General features: G+C 37.8%; 1 protein-coding gene and 1 pseudogene across 2 annotated transcripts in view; both read right to left on the bottom strand.

Moving 5' to 3' along the window:
* IGSF11 (immunoglobulin superfamily member 11) overlaps positions 1 to 17,580 on the bottom strand; it is a 31,943-nt gene extending 14,363 nt beyond the window's left edge. The window contains exons 1-3 of one of the 2 annotated variants that reach the window (XM_059922151.1): positions 17,427 to 17,580; positions 15,268 to 15,475; positions 12,380 to 12,535 (exon numbers count right to left, since the gene is read on the bottom strand). In XM_059922151.1, coding sequence (XP_059778134.1) covers positions 12,380 to 12,535; positions 15,268 to 15,475; positions 17,427 to 17,465 — 403 coding nt within the window. In that variant the 5' untranslated portion in view covers positions 17,466 to 17,580. The remainder of the gene's footprint in view (positions 1 to 12,379; positions 12,536 to 15,267; positions 15,476 to 17,426) is intronic. The other variant, XM_059922150.1, reaches the window with a different exon arrangement.
* LOC132365086 (tetratricopeptide repeat protein 19, mitochondrial-like) lies at positions 5,777 to 6,587 on the bottom strand (annotated as a pseudogene).
* Positions 17,581 to 20,234: the final 2,654 nt, after the last annotated feature.

The following is a 20,234-nucleotide window of genomic DNA, read 5'->3' as shown; positions in this document are numbered from 1 at the left end:
CTCTAAAATCAGGAACAAGACAAGCATGTCCATTCTCACTATTTCTATTTAACACAACATTGGAAGTCCTAACCACAGCAATCAGATAATAAAAATTTAAAAAGGGAAGAAGTAAAACTGTCACTATTTGCAGATGACACAATGCTATATATAGAAAGCCCTAAATTCTCCACCAAAATACTATTAAAACTAATAAATGAATTTAATCAAGTTGCATGATATAAGATCAATATACAGAGATCTGCTTCTTTTCTATACATCAATAATAAACTATCAGAAAGGGAATACAAGAAAGAATCCCATTTACAATCATATCAAAAAGAATAAAATACTTAGGAATAAATTTAACCAAGGAGATGAAAGGCCTATACTTAGAAAACTATAACACACTGATGAAGGAAACTGAAGATGATACAAAGATATGGAAAGATATCCTGTGTTCATGGATTGGAAGAACTAATATTGTTAAAATGTCCATACTACCCAAAGCAATCTACAGATTTAATGCAATCCCTATCAAAATACCCATGACATTTTTCACAGAACTAAAACAAATGGTCCTAAGATTCATATGGAACTGCCAAAGACCCCTAATATCCAAAGCAATCTTTAGGGGAAAAAAAAAAACAAAGCTGGAGGTATAATCCTCCCTGACTTCAGAATATACTACAAAGCTACAGTAATCAAAACAGTATGTTACAAAAACACAGACACATAGATCAATGAAACAGAATAGAGAGTCCAGAAATAAACTCACACACACATGGGTCAGTTAATCTACAAGAAAGGAGGCAAAAATATACAATGGGAAAAGTCAGTCTCTTCAATGAGTGGTGTTGGGAAAACTGAACAGCTACCTGTAAAAAGATGAAATTAGAACATTTTCTCACACCACATACAAAAATAAATTCAAAATGGATTAAACACTTAAATGTAAGATTGAAAACTATAAAACTCCTAGAAAAAAACATAGGCAATACACTCTTTCACATAAGTGTTACCAATATTTTTGGACCTGTTTCTTTAGGCAAGGGAAGCAAAAGCAATAATAAACAAATGGAATCTAATTAAACTTAAAGGCTTTTACACAGTGAAGGAAACCACATACAAAATGAAAAAAATAACCTACTGAATGGGAGAAGATATTTGAAAATAACATGTCTGGTAATGGGTTAATATCCAAAATACATAAACAGTTCATACACCTCAATATCTAAAAAGCAAACAACCTGGTTAAAAATTGGGCAGAAGACCTGACTAGACATTTTTCCAAAGAAGACATACAGATGGCCAACAGACATATGAAAATATGTTCAACATTGTTAGTCATCAGGGAAATGCAAATTGAAAGCACAACGAGCTATCACTTCACACTGTCAGAATTGCTACTGTAAAAAAGACAACAAATAATAAATGTTGGCAAGGATATAGAGAAAAGGGAACATACACTGTCAGTGGGAATGTAAATTTTTATACCCACTATGGAAAACAGCATGGAGGTTTTTCAAAGAAACTGAAAATAGAACTTCCATATGATCCAGCAATTCCACTGCTGGGTATATATCCAAAGAAAATGAAAACATAAATTCAAAAAGATGTATGCAACCTAATGTTCATAGCAGCATTATTTACAATAGCCAAAATATGGAAGCAACCTAAATGTCCATTAACAGATGAAAGGATAAAGAAGATGTGGCGGGGGGGAATACACACACACACACACACAGAGGAAAACTCAGCCATAAAAAAGAATGAAATTCTGCCATTTGCAACAACATGGATGGGCCTGGAGGGTATTGTTCAGTGAGGTAAATCAGACAGAGAAAGACAAAAACTGTATGTTTTCACTTATATATGGAATCTAAAAAATAAAACGAATGAACATAACAAAACAGACTCAGAGATACAGAGAACAAACTAGGGGTTACCAGTGGGGAAAGTGGTTGGTGGAGCGTCAAGAAAGGGGAAGGGAATTAAGAGGTACAAACTACAAGGTATAAAAAAAAAAATAAGATACAATGATGTAATGTACAACACAGGAAATATAGCCAATATTTTATAATAACTTTAAATGGAGTATAATCTATAAAAATATTGAATCACTATGTTGTATATCTGAAACTAATATAACATTGTAAATCAACTATACTTCAACAAAAAAGTCAAACTTTTATGCTTGTAAGATTTTGCATGCATGGTTCTCTCTATTGATAATAACTGCTTTTACCTGGTAAAACATCTACTCATCCCTTAAGATCCTTTTCTTCTCAGGAATTTCATTCCTTATAAAGTCCTTCCTAAACTCTTCAGGGAGAATTAATACTTCTATCATTTTAATTTTATAGCACTATAAACACTTTTATAGCATTAAATACATAGCACTGTAGTTATCTCTTTATATTGGTCTCCCCCATTAGACAGTGAACCCTAGAATGGAGATATATCTCTTTATTTTTATATTCCTTTACCTTCCCCAACACTCTACCCTAAAGCAGTTGCACAGAATAAGTGTTGTGTCTGTGTATGTGTACACATACACGCACACACACACACACACACACACACACACTAAAAGAATGGATGAATGTATGAACAAATGAATACAGTTATGATAATCGCTCGTATTTAATTTTTTCAGAAGAGGGAGTAATGAACACTGCATAGGACTAGCTTCTTTATGTCTGAGGGCAAAATAAAGGGAAAAATCTTATCTTTGGTTAGAATAACACCTCGATGAAGAGGAAATAAGCCCCTGTTTATTGGGCAAATTAAGTGGCTGAAGACTTTTCTGCTCCCCATGAGAGAAAAATGGACACACTTTCACTGGGAAGGGAAACAGAGTGGGAGTTCAAGAAGGAGAATCAAGATTCCTGAGGCTTCCCAGCCTGGCAGGAGAATGGGAGTGCTTTCTATCAGTGGACTTTGGGCAAACCTGGTATCCTCTCTGGGCCTCAGTCTCCTCCCTTGTAACACGATAGTGTTGGACTACAGTGATAGTTAAGATGTTCCATCTATGATCTCCATACCAGGTTCTGCACAGAGTTCTCAAGCAAGCAGGAGAGTTAATCATCTCTCTTCACTGCATTGAAAGGATAAGGACAACAGAAGATTTCTTAGGAACCATGAAGGAAAAATGCATAATTTATAAAGAACATTGAAATAATCAGTAGAAGGTATGGGATAGGGTGTAAAAGAAAAAGCTGGGTAAATAGAAAACATAAAATATGGTATTAGAAATTAACTTAAGTATATCCATTATCAAAATTAATATAAATGGATTCAATCAATCAAACAAAAAATGTTCTCAGATTGTAGACTGGAAACCAAACTAGATCCAGACATGCTGTTTACAAGAGATACACCTAAAACATAAATCATGGAAACCTGAAAGTAAATGAACCATAAAAGAGAAACATAACAATAAGAATTAACCAAAGAAAGCTACTACAGGGGTTTTAATATCAGTTAAAATAACACAAAAATGCATATTAAGCATAAAGAATCAGTGAGATATAACAACCTATAAGCAACAGAGGCCCAGGATAGGTTAAAAAAAAGAAGGCATAATTGACAAATCCACAGTCCTACTATGTGATTTTTAAACAAATCTCTCACATAAAATACTAGCTGAAACAAATAAAATATTGGTTAAGATATAAAGTATTTGAATAATACGACTAACAAATATAAATTTTAAGAAATATATATGTATACATACCCCCATTGTAGCACCTGTAAGTGGACAAAATAGCTCCTACCATTCTCTGCCTTGCTTACTCCATGCCAAACACACTGTCTTCTTTGTCCTAAAACACCTCTGCCTTATTCGTACTGTTTCAGAGAATAGAAAAAGAGGAAGAACTGCCCAACTCATTTCATCATCTGATACTAAAACTCAACCAAGGATAACACAAGACAGAAAAATATGGGTCATTCTCACTTATGATCACAGATGAGAAAGTTCTATTAAAATATTAGCATACTGCATATTAGCAATTTATTAAAAACTCATCACAAATAGACTTTATTCCAGAAATGCAAGGCTGTTTTAATGTTTGAAAAATCTATTAATTTAATTCACTTGTTGACATTTGGGGCTGGATAAGTCTTTACTGTGGGGGCTGACCTGTGCATATAGGATGTTCAGCAGCATCCCTGGCCTCTACCTACTAGCTGCCAGTAGCACCTTCCTCCCAGCTGTGACAACCGAAAATGTCTCCAGACACCGCCAAATGAAACCGTCCCCGGTTGAGAACCCACTGATACAGAGGCTGATGAACTGTCTCATGTATTATGTTTCCACTTAATGGGACCTGGGCCAATTATACAGGCCTACTGAAACACTGCCCAGACTGCTATATTTTGCTTCAGATAATATCCATCAAACATAGTTTTCACTTATTTTAGAATTCAAAGTTTTATATACCAAAAGAACAATACTAAATCCACTTTATTATTCCTCTGTATAAAATCAAAGTATACCTCCACAGGATGCTGGTTCTAAATTTACTCAGTATCTAGTATCCACATGTAAACTATATGAGGACAACTTTTTGGTAACTTTTATTGCGACATAATTTTATTTTATTTATTTATTTTATTGCAGAGTGCCTAGTTTATTATGAAAGGGTTCTCCCAGTATGTACACAGGAACCCAAAGTATCAGTTTATCCTGCCCAGCCCCCCGCCAAAGGCATATCAGCAACAACAGTGTTCCTTCATGGTACCTAGAAGAATTGCAGAACTGCTGGGGTGAAAACATCATTGATGCCCCCCGTGTTGTGTACTTTACACACTCTGAGGCAGTGTGATAAAGCTCTCAACACAGCAGCCTATCCAGGTAAGGACATCCACCGAATGCATTCTCCCAGGGCTAAGAGAGAATCTCACTACACACGAAGATACTGAAACCCAAACTCCAAAAGCCAGAGGTAGGGTCCAGGGCACTGGTTCTTCTACAGCACCAGTAGGACACATCAGAGCGACTGGGAAGCTTTCAACACTACACCTATAGGGCCCCACTCGGAGTCAGAGGGTTTGGGGACACCTGTGACCGGATGCAGAGGAGTGAATGCTCAGAGAGCAGGGACACGGGAGGTCGTCATTCCTTGCCCTCCTTTTTTCATAGTTGTATGTAACCAGATACATACAAAAACATACAGTTCGCTTTTATTTATATTCAAATGCACACTATACTTTCAAGTGCCTAATTCCCACTTTAAAACTTCATGCTGGATGCTGGTGGCAGGCCAAGATATTACTTTTTTATACATTAAATCCCACACTGGGCTTCAGGAGATAGATGATAAGAGAAAATAACTCACTGTCATCCCCCTTTGCCATGAGACCGGTAGCTCTGGTCTGCCAGGTATTGATAAAATAAGAGAAGGCAGCAAATCGGTGGACAAAAATCTTATGGGAGAGATGCCTGGCTGAAATACCAGACTCTACCCCAGAGGGAAACTGGCCTCTCTTAATCTAGAGCTATACTCGGACCAGCATGGACAGCACCTAATCAATCATCTGTTACAACGGAAAGCATCAACTGACACCTGCCCTTAGAAGCAGGATCAGGTGGGGGTGAAAGTTTTCTTTGCACAACAAAAGTGGCCGTGTATACAGTGTATACAGCTTGTCCTCCAGCAAGGCTAAGTTGAGGGGACTCGAGTATCAAGGACAAAGGATTTAAGCCAATGATCAGGGTGCCGCTGGGACTGGAATAAGAGGTGTTACTAGGCGTTCTCTACAACAAAAAGGGGTCTAGAGCTTGGTAACGTTACAACAAAGGTCTACCTTTTCTTGACAGCTCAGCCAGCTCTTCCCAGATGTGCTGCGCAGAAACCGCATCTCTTTTCAGCTTTGCTCACTTCAGTGTTTCCTGGTAGATCTCTTCTGCTTGTGCATATCGTTCTCTGTGCGTCAGGGATGCAGCCAGGTTACTGAGCAGCACGTAGAGCTCAGGGTGCTCCACCTGTCTCACCAGGTCTGACGCCCTCTGCGCGTGAACACAAGCCTCGCTGGAGCGGCCCTGTGCATACAGGGTGGTGGCCAGGTCACTCAGCAGCACGATGGTCTGTGGGTGTCTTCCTCCTAGTATTTCTTCAGAGATCTGTAAAGGTTCTTCATACATCCTTTGTGCCTGTGATGGCTGCTTGGAGAGCAGAACGTAGTGGGCATAGGTGTCTAGGCACATGCCCAAGAGGAGGTGGATGTTGGCTTTTTCTTCCACTGACAAAGTGTCTTCTGATAATTCCTTTTCTCTTTCAATTTTTTCCTCTAGAGCTGAAATGCAGAATTATAGCCAGCAAGAGCCAATTCCTGTCTATCCTGAGCAGTATAAGTAGTGGCCAGCTTTAGAGAGATTTGTATTATTGCATTGTCTTCCTGTTGCATGGCCCCTCCAAGCAAGTAACTCATTGCTGTTCTAAAAAGTTTTTCCACATTTTCAAGCTGACCCCATATAAATGATAAGTTGGTCATCAAATCATAAGTGTAAAAGTGATGGCATTCTTGTTATCACTCTTATAGGCAAGATGAAGAGCATCATGCAAAATTAGCTTCGCCTCTTCTGGCTCATCTTTCATGATGCACAACTGCCAGCCGCAGCAGTTGTGAAATTGTGAAATTTTTTGTTCTAGTTCTGTGAAAAATGCCATTGGTAGTTTGATAGGGATTGCACTGAATCTGTAGATTGCTTTGGGCAGTATAGTCATTTTCACAATGACTTGGATTCTTCCAATCCAAGAACATGGTATATCTCTCCATCTGTTGGTATCATCTTTAATTTCTTTCACCAGTGTCATAGTTTTCACACAGGTCTTTTGTCTCCTTAGGTAGGTTTATTCCTAGGTATTTTATTCTTTTTGTTGCAATGCTAAATGGGAGTGTTTCCTTAATTTCTCTTTCAGATTTTTCATCATTAGTGTACAGGAATGCAAGAGATTTCTGTGCATTAATTTTGCATCCTGCTATGTTACCAAATTCGTTGATTAGCTCTAGTAGTTTTCTGGTAGCATTTTTAGGATTCTCTATGTATAGTATCATGTCATCTGCAACCAGTGACAGTTTACTTATTCTTTTCTGATTTGGATTCCTTTTATTTCTTTATCTTCTCTGATTGCTGTGGCTAAAACTTCCAAAACTATGTTGAATAATAGTGGTGAGAGTGGACAACCTTGTCTTGTTCCTGATCTAAGTGGAAATGGTTTCAGTTTTTCACCATTGAGAATGATGCTGGCTGTGCGTTTGTCATATATGGCCTTTATTATGTTGAGGTAAGTTCCCTCTATGCCTACTTTCTAGAGAGTTTTTATCATAAATGGGTGCTGAATTTTGTCGAAAGCTTTTTCTGCAATTATTGAGATTATCATATGGTTTTCATCCTTCTATTTGTTAATATGGTGTATCACATTAATTGATTTGCATATATTGAAGAATCCTTGCATTTCTGGGATAAAACCCACTTGATCATGGTGTATGATCCTTTTAATGTGCTGTTGGATTCTGTTTGCTAGTATTTTGTTGAGGATTTTTACATCTATGTTCATCAGTGATATTGGCCTATAGTTTTCTTCCTTTGTGACATCTTTGTCTGGTTTTGGTATCAGGGTGATGATGGCCTCATAGAATGAGTTTGGGAGTGTTCCTCCCTCTGCTAAATTTTGGAAGAGTTTGAGAAGGATAGGTGTTAGCTCTTCTCTAAATGTATGATAGAATTCGCCTGTGCAGCCATCTGGTCCTGGACTTTTGTTTGTTGGAAGATTTTTAACCACAGTCTCAATTTCAGTGCTTGTGATTGGTTTGTTTATATTTTCTATTTCTTCCAAGTTCAGTCACAGAAGGATGTGCTTTTCTAAGAATTTGTCCATTTCTTCCAGGTTGCCCATTTTATTGGCATATAGTTGCTTGTAGTAATCTCTCATGATCCTCTGTATTTCTGCAGTGCCAGTTGTTACTTCTCCTTCTTCATTTCGAATTCTATTGAGTCTTCTACCTTTCTCTCTTGATGAGTTTGGCTAATGGTTTATCAATTTTGTTTATCTTCTCAAAGAACCACCTTTTAGTTTTATTGATCTTTGCTATCGTTTCCTTCATTTCTTTTTCATTTATTTCTGATCTGATCTTTATGATTTCTTTCCTTCTGCTGGCTTTGGGGTTTTTTTGTTCTTCTTTCTCTAATTGCTTTAGGTTTAAGGTTAGGTTGTTTATTTGAGATGTTTCTTGTTTCTTGAGGTAGGATTGTATTACTATAAACGTCCCTCTTAGAACTGCTTTTGCTGCACCCCATAGGTTTTGGGTCATCGTGTTTTCATTGTCATTTGTTTTTAGGTATTTTTTGATTTCCTCTTTGATTTCTTCAGTGATCTCTTGGTTATTAAGTAGTGTATTGTTTAGCCTCCATGTGTTTGTATTTTTTACAGATTTTTTCCTGTAATTGATATCTAGTCTCATAGCATTGTGGTCGGAAAAGACACCTGATATGATTTCAATTTTCTTAAATTTACCAAGGCTTGATTTGTGACCCAAGATATGATCTACCCTGGAGAATGTTCCATGGGCACTTGAGAAGAAAGTGTATTCTGTTGTTTTCGGATGGAACGTCCTATAAATATCAATTAAGTCCATCTTGTTTAATGTATCATTTAAAGCTTGTGTTTCCTTATTTATTTTCATTTTGGATGATCTGTCCATTGGTGAAAGTGGGGTGTTAAAGTTCCCTATTATGATTGTGTTACTGTTGATTTCCCCTTTTATGGCTGTTAGCATTTACCTTATGTATTGAGGTGCTCCTATGTTGGGAGCATAAATATTTACAATTGTTATATTTTCTTCTTGAATTGATCATTATGTAGTGTCCTTCTTTGTCTCTTGTAATAGTCTTTATCTTAAAGTCTATTTTGTCTGATATGAGAATTGCTACTCCAGCTTTCTTTTGATTTCCATTTGCATGGAATATCTTTTTCCATCCCCTCACTTTCAGTCTGTATGTGTCCATAGGTCTGAAGTGGGTCTGTCGTAGACAGCATATATACGGGTCTTGTTTTTGTATCCATTCAGCCAGTCTAGGTCTTTTGGTTGGAGCCTTTAATCCATTTACATTTAAGGTAGTTATTGATATGTATGTTCCTATTACCATTTTCTTAATTGTTTTGGGTTTGTTATTGTAGGTCTTTTCCTTCTCTTGTGTTTCCTGCCTAGAGAAGTTCCTTTAGCATTTGTTGTAAAGCTGGTTTGGTGGTGCTGAATTCACTTAGCTTTTGCTTGCCTGTAAAGGTTTTAATTTCTCCGTCGAATCTGAATGAGATCCTTGCTGGGTAGAGTAATCTTGGTTGTAGGTTTTCCCCTTTCATCACTTTAAATATATCATGCCACTCCCTTCTGGGTTGCAGAGTTTCTGCTGAAAGATCAGCTGTTAACCTTATGGGGATTCCCTTGTATGTTATTTATTGTTTCTCCCTTGCTGCTTTTAATATTTTTTCTTTGTGTTTAATTTTTGATAGTTTGATTAATATGTGTCTTGGTGTGTTTCTCCTTGGATTTATCCTGTATGGGACTCTCTGCACTTCCTGGACTTGATTGACTATTTCCTTTCCCATATTAGGAAAGTTTTCAACTATAATCTTCAAATATTTTCTCAGTCCCTTTCTTTTTCTCTTCTTCTTCTGGGACCCCTATAATTCGAATGTTGGTGCGTTTAATGTTGTCCCAGAGGTCTCTAAGACTGTCCTCAATTCTTTTCATTCTTTTTTCTTTATTCTGCTCTGCGGTAGCTATTTCCACTATTTTATCTTCCAGGTCACTTATCCGTTCTTCTGCCTCAGTTATTGTACTACTGATTCCTTCTAGAGAATTTTTAATTTCATTTATTGTGTTGTTCATGATTGTTTGTTTGCTCTTTAGTTCTTCTAGGTCCTTGTTAAATGTTTCTTGTATTTTCTCCATTCTATTTCCCAGATTTTGGATCATCTTTATTATCATTACTCTGAATTCTTTTTCAGGTGACTGCCTATTTCCTCTTCATTTGTTTTGTCTGGTGGGTTTATACCTTGCTCCTTCATCTGCTGTGTATTTGTCTGTCTTTTCATTTTGCTTAACTTACTGTGTTTGGGGTCTCCTTTTTGCAAACTGCAGGTCTGTAGTTCCCATTGTTTTTGGTGTCTGCCCCCAGTGGCTAAGGTTGGTTCAGTGGGTTGTGTAGGCTTCCTGGTGGAGGGGACTAGTGCCTGTGTTCTGGTGGATGAGGCTGGATCTTGTCTTTCTCATGGGCAGGACCGTGTCCAGTGGTGTGTTTTTGGGTGTCTGTGACCTTATTATGATTTTAGGCAGCCTCTCTGCTAATGGGCGGGGCTGTGTTCTTGTCTTGCTAGTTGTCTGGCATGGGGTGCCCAGCACTGGAGCTTGCTGTTTGTTGAGAGGAGCTGGGTCTTAGCGTTAAGATGTAGATCCCTGGGAGAGCTTTCGCTGTATGATATTACATAGAGCTGGGAGGTCTCTGGTGGACCAATGTCCTGAACTCGGCTCTCCCACCTCAGAGGCACAGGCCTGACACCCGGCCGGAGCACCAAGACCCTGTCAGTCACACAGCTTTTGGGAAGTCTGAGGTTCTGCCAGAGCTCAGTAGGTGTTCTGTAGGAGCTGTTCCACATTTAGTTGCATTTCTGATGTATTTGTGTGGAGGAAGGTGATCTCCACCTCTTACTCCTCCGCCATCTTGAAGGTCTCTCCAACAGAACTGATAGTGTGACTTGCTCAGGTACGTCGTTCATTCTGTGGCTTCCACTGTTCAGGTCCAGAGTCAGTCATTTGTTAGCAACACATACATATCTTCAAAGGCAATGCTGCTCCAGGGACCAGTGCAAAGCAGTCACTGGGCTCCCAGACCTCGTGTCGGAGAGGCTGGTCTGCTTGTCCTGGAGCTTTGGCCTGAGGGGCAGGCATCCGAGGTAGCGCTTAGCTAGACTTGCTGCCTGGCAGGCACCGTCTCTGGCTTTCTCTCCCTGCCTGGCTCTCACTGGGGTGCCATCTTTTTTTTTTAAATCATAGAATCTTAATGCTGATACAGAGGACCTTGGAGATGATATTGTTAAATCGCCTTATTTTACAAAAAGGCAACAAAGAGGTGAACTGTCACAGAAATAGTTACTGGAAAATCTAGAACTTGAATATAGTTTTCAGGATTTCAAGACAAGAGCTAATTTAAACATGCCACTTACAATGGTACTATTAACAGATTAGTCCACCAAAAAAAAAAAAAAAAGCTATTTAGCCCACAGTATGGCTAAAACATCTAGCAATGAACAATCAGTAGGGAACAACAGCATTGCAGTAATCATTATTAGAGCAACCCAAAAGTTATTATGTTGAAAAGAAGTTTTTAAAAATAATACAGGGCTAGGTTAACTAAAAAGTGATGGGAAGGTCCATTAATAATTTCTGTGGGGATTCTTAAAGGAAACTTAAAAGCTCTTAAGAGGCTGGTGATCCTGGTTCTTTAATGTCTAACTTCACCATACAACTTAGGACTTTCCTTTCCATGACAGGTCTATACCAAAAATATGATTCAAACTTATCAGGCATAATTAAGGTTGTTTGGGACCTCTCCACTAACTGCCAACTCCTTAAGTTAAGATTTGCAAATCTGCCCTGAGAATGCTAGAAGAGACATGCTCTGTATTAGAGATGATGCAACACACAAGACTGCTAAATTTTATTCTCTTGAAATAAAAATTACATATATAATTCTGTAATTTCCCTCATTTCATAAATTTTCCTCAATTTTTCAAGGGTGTTTCCTTTAATATCAAATCTAAGCAGCTGGATTTACATGCAGAAAACCATCGGTGATACTCATGCCTCCTCCATCTTTACCTATCTGGTGTGATCAACTCCTGGATCTCCCATGATCTGAGGCCTTTTCCTGTTCTCTTTCCCATCTTCCTCCTCTAATTAGACTTGAGGCTGAAAACAGGATGATTAACCCTCTCATGACCATGCTGATGTTTCTCATACTAAATTAGGCAGTTGTTTCTTAAGTAGGAAGTAGATTCTCAGTTATAAACTTCAAGGCTTATCTTACAGTTAACAATTCAAGGAAACTACCAATTAGCTATTTTAAGTCTTCACTACAAAGGGACAGAATTTCCATATATAGTTACCACTGGATAAGATATATTTCATAAAGGCAGCATTGCGAAGATGAAAGGAGATATTTTTATTCTCTTTAAAGTTGAAAACACAAAACGATCCAGATAGCTTTTTCAGCAGTTACAAATAGAGTGTGTTATTTTTCAAACTCTATTAAAGTCAGTTACTTTGTGAGCCTGCGAGTCAGAATTTTCCATGATAATGAATTAAATGGGCGAAGCAACACCGTACATACCCTGAGTGGCTGTTGGGGGTAGTTGGAGGCTACTGTCTAGCTTCTCCCAAAGGTAAGTTGGTCGAGGAGTGCCTTCCTCTGAGCTACAGAGCAGGATGACATCGCTGCCGATATCCTGGGGTCCTTGGATTTGGCAGTGTGGGGCAGAAGGAGGAACTATAATAGGAAGGGTAAGCAATAAAGAATACATTTACCATGAGCCAAATGATGACCGAGGAGACATCAACATTCAGCACTAGAACCTCAGGTAACACTGTTTTGGGGACACATACCAGAAGACTACCTCATGAGCAAAGCCAGTGAATGGTATGTACGATGCACAGGTTTGGCCATAGGTGCAGGGCCTACAACTTCAGCTGGCAGGGAGCAAATATGTAAAAGGGCAACACCCTCTGATTATATTTTTAAGATATCTTATGGTTTTAGTTTCACTATTCTTCCTCCAAAGAAGTATTCGAAGAATTCTTAAGATCCTTCATGTCAACATATTGCTTTTAAAAGCATTACTGAATACACACATGTTCAGAGCAGCATTATTCACAATAGCGAAAAGGTGGAAACAACCCAAGTGTCCACAGAGGGATGGAAGGATAAACAAAATATAGTGTATATATGCAATGGAATATTATTTAACCTTGATAAGTAAGGAAATTCTGACACATGCTACAACATGGATGAACCCTGAGAACATGCTAAGTGAAATAATTCAGTTATAAGAAGACATATAATGCATGATTCCACTTATATGCAGCACCTAGGGTACTCAAATTCATAGAAAAAGAAAATAGAACAGTGGTTTCCAGCTGCTGAGCGGAGGGAGAAATGTCATTTAATGAGCAGAGTTTTATTTTTGCAAGTTGAAGAAAGTTCCGGAGATTGGTTGCACAACAATGTGAATATACTAAACTGTTCACTTAAAAATTGGCTAAGATGGTAAATTTTGTTATATTTTACCACAATTAAAATTTTTTAATTGATGAAAGAGCCCCCTTGTAAAGAAGATATTTCAAGGAACAGCATCCACTTACCCTGCCGGCTACTCTCGGCTAAGACCACCTTACCATAGTTCTTTGTTACTTTACAAACAAAACCAGACACACCAACATTATACCAACTTCTGTTTTATGGTGGGAGGAGTCAGAGCAAGGTTCAAGCATATCTACTACTTGATAGTAATGCAATGCACATTTTATAATCACTAAGACAGATAAGGACACAAAGGATGTGAAACAAACAAAAAAAAGAATACTAAAGGAAGAAGGTGATAGTTTATAGTGAAAAAGCAAGCAAATAAAAATATAAACTAAGCCCATGGCTTGGATTCTCATATTGGGTAATGCATACAGTAGAGTTTAAATACAAGTGATGATGCACTTGTAATGCTAATGACTTCTTAATAAATGTGTTCAACCTTGCAAAAATGAATGAATGAGTGGAAAATGAATGCACTACACAGAGGAACCAGCAAAGAAGATGGGTGGGGGAAGAGAGAACAATGAAAGGGTTAGGGAGAAAGACTGAAAAATCTCAGGGAATCTTAACTGCTGTGATGAGATAAACCAATCTCAGTTTACTACTTTAAACATTGCCACCATGAGGCTATGAGGGGAAAGCCAAAATAATTATCTGAAGGTAGTAGTAACTATAAGATAAATTACAGGGTTTTTTTCTTCCTTTAAAAAATGAAAAAATAAATGTGGATCATGTGGGAAGCTCACTACCTAAACTACAGGTGTAAGCGTCAAAATAATGTTAAATTCCAAAAGTGTTCTGTATTCAGTACTCAGAGTGCTTTAAAGTCTATATAATTTTAATATATTTGAATGAATAATAGTTCTAGGACAGAAATCTCCCACTTGTCCTTGGTTTTCTTATTCTGTTTGAAGACTGGGAGAACAAGGCGCCAGGGCTATAGCATTTTCTTGTCCAAAGAAGGAAAATGGCAAGAACCCCCAACACTGGTATCTTCAAGTGACTCAACAGTGGACGGGAAAAGGGGGAGAATGTACCAAGGAATCCTGGAGTCGATTCTGAGACTTCAGTAGGATGGAGGACAGTCCAGAGCAACAGCCTTCTCTAAGTACTTCTCATCCTCCCCAGATGAACTGAATTTAGCCACTTCTACCACAAGTACCCATTTAGGAGGCAGCGCTTTATTTCAGAAGCAGCGGAAGTGAGAAATAAAACGTGCTCAGAATGAATTTAATTTAGCATGAGATAGTCTATCTGTATGGTATAATAGAAAGAATACTGGTTTGAGTACAGAGACCTAAATTTTAAGCTAAACTTTATTGTTGTTCATGGTCTATAAAACCTTGGAAAAGCCTCTAAATCTATTTGATCTCGGTATTAAGACCAAACTGATCATATAATTTCTCATTCAAACAAGGATACTTTTGAGAGTAAAAGGAAGTATTACTAAAATTCTTCCAGGACAAGAGGTGAAAGCTTAGAACTGTCGGGGGCCTACTCAGCATTACATAGATATGAAGTAGTAGTAAATTTATTCTCACATGTACTAAAACCCCTGCTCCCTGCTTATAATCAATTGTTCTTGATTTAATTTGCTCTCAACAATAAGTCCTATCCTATAAAAGCTTAGGAAAAGTGAGAGGCCACTTTTGATGGTATTTTATACCACCTTTCTCCACCTTGAGGAAAAGTCATTTAACAAGTAAGCTTTCAAGAGCCACCTGAAATGGAGTAATGGGTGGAGAGACTATGTGGACAAAGCATGGAGAAGCAGAGTCCAGATGGAGCTGAAAGGAGAGAGGACAGGAAAAGGATGCAAGCAGAAAGAGAGTACAGAAAAACTGGCAGAAGTAAATATGCTTGAGAGTAAATTCGTGAGTAAAGCCAAAGTACCTGCAACATTTCCTGTCACTCACCTAAAACTGTGAGACCGGTGACCCCAATATTCCTGCCCCCTCTATCTGGAAGGTTGTTAACCAAACACTGGTAGGTGCCTGTATCTGATAGCTGGGTGTTGTTAATGAAGATAGAGACATTGGTGGCTGGCATGGTGCCTGTAAACCCTACCCTACCATGGAACCGGGGGGCACCGTCAAACATCTGTCCACCTTGATACAGAATGACCTGCAAAGGAAAGCAAAAGAAATAAATTGGCCACTGCATCTCCTTCTAGACACATAACAATAACTATCTAGTAAACAGCAGACTATACCAAACATTGGAAAATTATATTTCTAATATTAGAGTTGTCACCAACTTTTTTTTTTTAATTATTTGTTGGGCTTTTTTTTTTTCTTTTTCATTTCATTTTATTTTATTAACATCTTTATTGGGTATAATTGCTTTACAATGTTGTGTTAGTTTCTGCTGCATAACAAAGTGAATCAGCTATATGTAGACATATATCCCCAAATCCCCTCCCTCCCACCCTCCCTATCCCACCCCTCTAGGTCACCAACTTTGTACTACAGCACCTATCTGTAGATATCAGGGGATCTAAATTCTTACATACCAAACTGGAATAACATCGTATCCTTACCTAACTCAACAGAATATAGAAAGTGCATTTTATGATACCTTACTATTAGTTCATAAATACTTTTACCAGTGCAAAAAATTAATTCCAGAAAAAATGTTAAAAAAAATTAACACTGCCATTCTCATGCTTACCAGGTCACAAAATGATAGCTCACAATTATAGACTGAATATAAGTGAACGCCATAAAAGGGAAGAAGAGTTATGAGTCCATGATTGCTTATCTATGTCCATTTCCTTACCAAAGTTAACTCTCATGGTAGAGGACTCAGAGTGGTACTGCAAAAAGCCCCTTGGGCTGAGAGTGAGGTACCTGGTTTTATCTTAGCTCTACCTTAAATGTCTGGCAGACTGTGGTCAAGTCTTTGGTTGCCTCTGTCACTGACTCCTAAAATGATGAAGCTGAACAAAATGATCTCAAAGGCTCAGTCTAATTATTAAAGTTCCATGGATTAAGGAAATAGAAGAGGTTCCTGTTAAATATATCAATTTAAATTTCCTATCAGAAAACTCAGCTTATCAAATATTTTTAGGTAGTAAAAAGCTTACTGAAGCCGAAAAGCTTCATAACAGAAATAAGTTAATTTTGGGAATGAAGGTATAGTCATGGTCACAATTCACTAATTTTCAGAGGATTATTTTCTGCAGTGGGTATCGCATATTATGGGATCTTTTACCTATAACTGATACACCTTATTAGATAGTAGCTTCTATTTTCACGTACCCTAATTTATTTGAGACTCTTGGAAGAGAGCTAGTGTACCTGGCTTTGTTTATTTTAAAATACTTGTGCAATTAACCAAAAAAATCAAGTACTACTACCTAATGTTACTTCCTTAATATTATCACTATCTTTATTTATTTATTTTTAATTAATTAATTCTTATTTTTGGCTGCATTGGGTCTTCGTTGCTGCGCACAGGCTTTCTCTAGTTGTGGCAAGTGGGGGCTACTCTTTGTTGCGGTGTGCGGGCTTCTCAATGTGGTGGCTTCTCTTGTTGCGGAGCACGGGCTCTAGGCGCGTGGGCTTCAGTAGTTGTGGCTCATGGGCTCTAGAGCACAGGCTTAGCTGCTCCGCGGCAGGTGGGATCTTCCCGGACCAGGGCTCGAACCCGTGTCCCCTGCATTGGCAGGCGGATTCTTAACCACTGCGCCACCAGGGAAGCCCTATCACTATCTTTTAAAAGTACTCTCTCATCCACCTATGTTAGTGGTAGTCTTTCCCTGTCAAAATATACTTTGCTTTTTCTGTCTCGGTATTTCCTGTCAGCAATGTGTTTTGATGAAATTCCAGGTTCCTACATAAAATCCTCAGAAGGATCCCCTTGACATCTCTTAATTAAAAAAAAAATCTTTTACAAAGAGGATAGCTTCTTCTGATAGTTGACTAATAATGCAGGAGTAGGACTTAAAACAGCTTATGTTCAGTGGAAGTATCACCTTATTCTAGAAATCAAATATGTACTCAAGATGTTTTCCTACCCACCTCTTGTGAAAAGATTAAAATTTCAGAGGCAGCACAGGATGGAACAGAAGTACCTGCTCAGGCTGGTTCGCGTTGGACAGAGGAATGACCATCCAAATGACATTGAGGTTAATGAGGGCGGCGCTGGTACTGAAAGTACAGGGCAGGACTGCTGTCTGACCCCGGGCCACTTGGACACTCCCAGGGCTCTCGGAGACTTCCAGGGAAGCTGCAACACCTACAGAAGGAGGAACAAAGAGGTTATGTGATAGACCAAATCTCTTCAGAAAAGGTCTGTGTGTTTTATATTATCAGTAATGTAAACAGACTGACATGACAGTCTTACTAAACACCACTTTTGACCACTCACTGAGTCAAAATAATAAAAATTTTTCAACCTTTTACTTCTTAGAAACTGTAAAGGAAAAATATTAGAAGACACTTATTCTATTTTGTAAGACACTATCTGATATTTGCCAGATTCAAATACAGATTGGGAGAATTCAACTGACAGGGTCTAAGCAAAGCTTTAATGGTGATGAGGGATAAGAAATAAACTGAAAGTATTTTAAAGAATCATTACACAATAACACACTGTAAAATTAAATGCTTATATATAAATCCAACAAAATATGCTCAGGATCTATATCCTGAAAACTATAAAATGCTGATGAAAAATCAAATAAGACTAAATAAATGGATATGCAATGTTCATGGGTTGGAAGAATCAACACTGTTAAGATGCCAATCCTCTCCAAATAGATCTACGATGGAGAGCAATGCCAATCAAAATCGCAGCACGCTTTTTGCAGATATTGACAAGCTTATTCTAAAACACATGACAAGGCAAAGAACTAGAATAGCTAAAAGAATATTGAAAAACAAGGACAAATTTGGAGACGTTACACTATCTGATTTCAAAATTTGCTATAAATTAGTTATAGCAATCAAGACAGTGTAATACTAGCATAAGGACAGAGCACCAGACAAATGGCACAGGATTGATCGTTCTGAAATAAACCCTATTTATTTATGATCAAATGCTTTTCAACAAAGGTACAAGACAATTAAATGAGGGAAAAAATAGTCTTTTCAAAAAATGATTCTGGAACAATTCAATATTAATATGCAAAAAATTTAACTCAGACCCTTACCTCACAGCATACACAAAAATCGACTCAAAATGTATCATAGACCTAAATGTAATAGCTAAAACTATTAAACTTCTAGAAATAAACATAGAAGAAAACCTTTGCGGCCTTGGATTAGTCAAAGCGGTCTTAGTTATATCACCAGGACCATAAACCGTAAAAGAAAACAATTAATAAACTGAACTTGATTAAAATTTTGAAAAACTTCTGTGATTCTAAAGACTTAATTAAAAAAATAAAAAGCCAAGGTATAGACTGGGAAAAAATATTTGTAACTTACATATCTGATAAAGGACTTGTATACAGAATATATAAAGAACGATTACAACTCAATAATAAAAAGACAAACAACCTAATATTAAATGGGCAAAACATCTGAGTATGTATTTCAACAAAGGTTAATAACAAGCACATGGAAAGCTGCTCAACATTATTATTCACTATGAAACTGCATATTAAAACCACAATAAGGTATCATCACACATCCAGTGGAATGGTTATAATCAAGACAAAACCACGTGCTGAACAAGGATGTAGAGAAACTGGAATCCTCCTCATTCACTGCTGGTGGAAATGTAAAATTGTACAGTCACTTTGGAAAATAGTTTCAGTTTCTTAAAAAGTTTAACACAGACATGGAACAAACTTACCATATAACCCAGAAATTCCATTCCTAGGAATCTACCCAAGTAAAATGAAAATATATGCCCACACGAAGACCATGAATGCTTATAGCAGCATTACTGATATCATACCTCCAAATGGAAATAATACAAATATCCATCAGCTGATGAATGGATAAACAAAATGTGGTATATCCATGCAATGAAATACTATTCAGAAATAAAAAGCAACAAGCTACTGATACATATTACAACATAGATGAGCCTCTCAAAAACATTTTGCTAAGTGAAAGAAGGCAGATTCAAAAGCCTACATACTGTATTACTCCATTTATATGAAATGTCCAGAAAAGGCAAATCTATAGAGACAGGAAGCAAATCAGTGGCTGCATGGGGCAAGAGAGAAGGGAAAAGGGACTGATGCAAATAGGTTCAATGGAACTTTCTAACGCAATGGAAAACTTCTAAAACTGTATTGTTTTGATGGTTGTATAAATTTACTAAAAATAATTGAATTTTATACTTTTTTTTTTTAAATAAATTTATTTATTTATTTATGTTTGGCTGTGTTGGGTGTCCGTTGCTGCACACGGGCTTTTCTCTAGTTGCAGCGAGCGGGGGCTACTCTTCGCTGCGGTGTGCAGACTTCTCATTGCAGTGGCTTCTCATGTTGCAGAGCACGGGCTCTAGGCACGCGGGCTTCAGTAGTTGTGGCTCGCAGGCTCTAGAGCACAGGCTCAGTAGTTGTGGCGCACGGGCTTAGTTACTCTGCGGCATGTGGGATCTTCCCAGACCAGGGCTCGAACCCGTGTCCCCTGCACTGACAGGCGGATTCTTAACCACTGCGTCACCAGGGAAGCCCGAATTTTATACTTTAAATGGGTGAGTTCTTTGGAATGTCAATTACACTTCAGTATTGCTATTAAAATTCAAAAAAAAGAAAACAGTAACTTACCAGAGCTAACTCCTGACAAGTCAAAATCAACTGTTATCTCTTCTGAAAAGAATGCCTGCCCCCTGGGACTATAGTACAATATGGGAATAACAGGAGATTAAAATAGGTCAGAGGGATCCAATAAAGAAGCTATTCTAACTGTGAAAAATACAT

Source organism: Balaenoptera ricei, chromosome 4, assembly GCF_028023285.1.
Source record: "Balaenoptera ricei isolate mBalRic1 chromosome 4, mBalRic1.hap2, whole genome shotgun sequence".
In the NCBI taxonomy this organism is placed as follows: Eukaryota; Metazoa; Chordata; class Mammalia; order Artiodactyla; family Balaenopteridae; genus Balaenoptera; species Balaenoptera ricei.
Note: the sequence above shows the minus strand (reverse complement) of the source record. Positions and strands in the feature narration are given on the sequence as shown.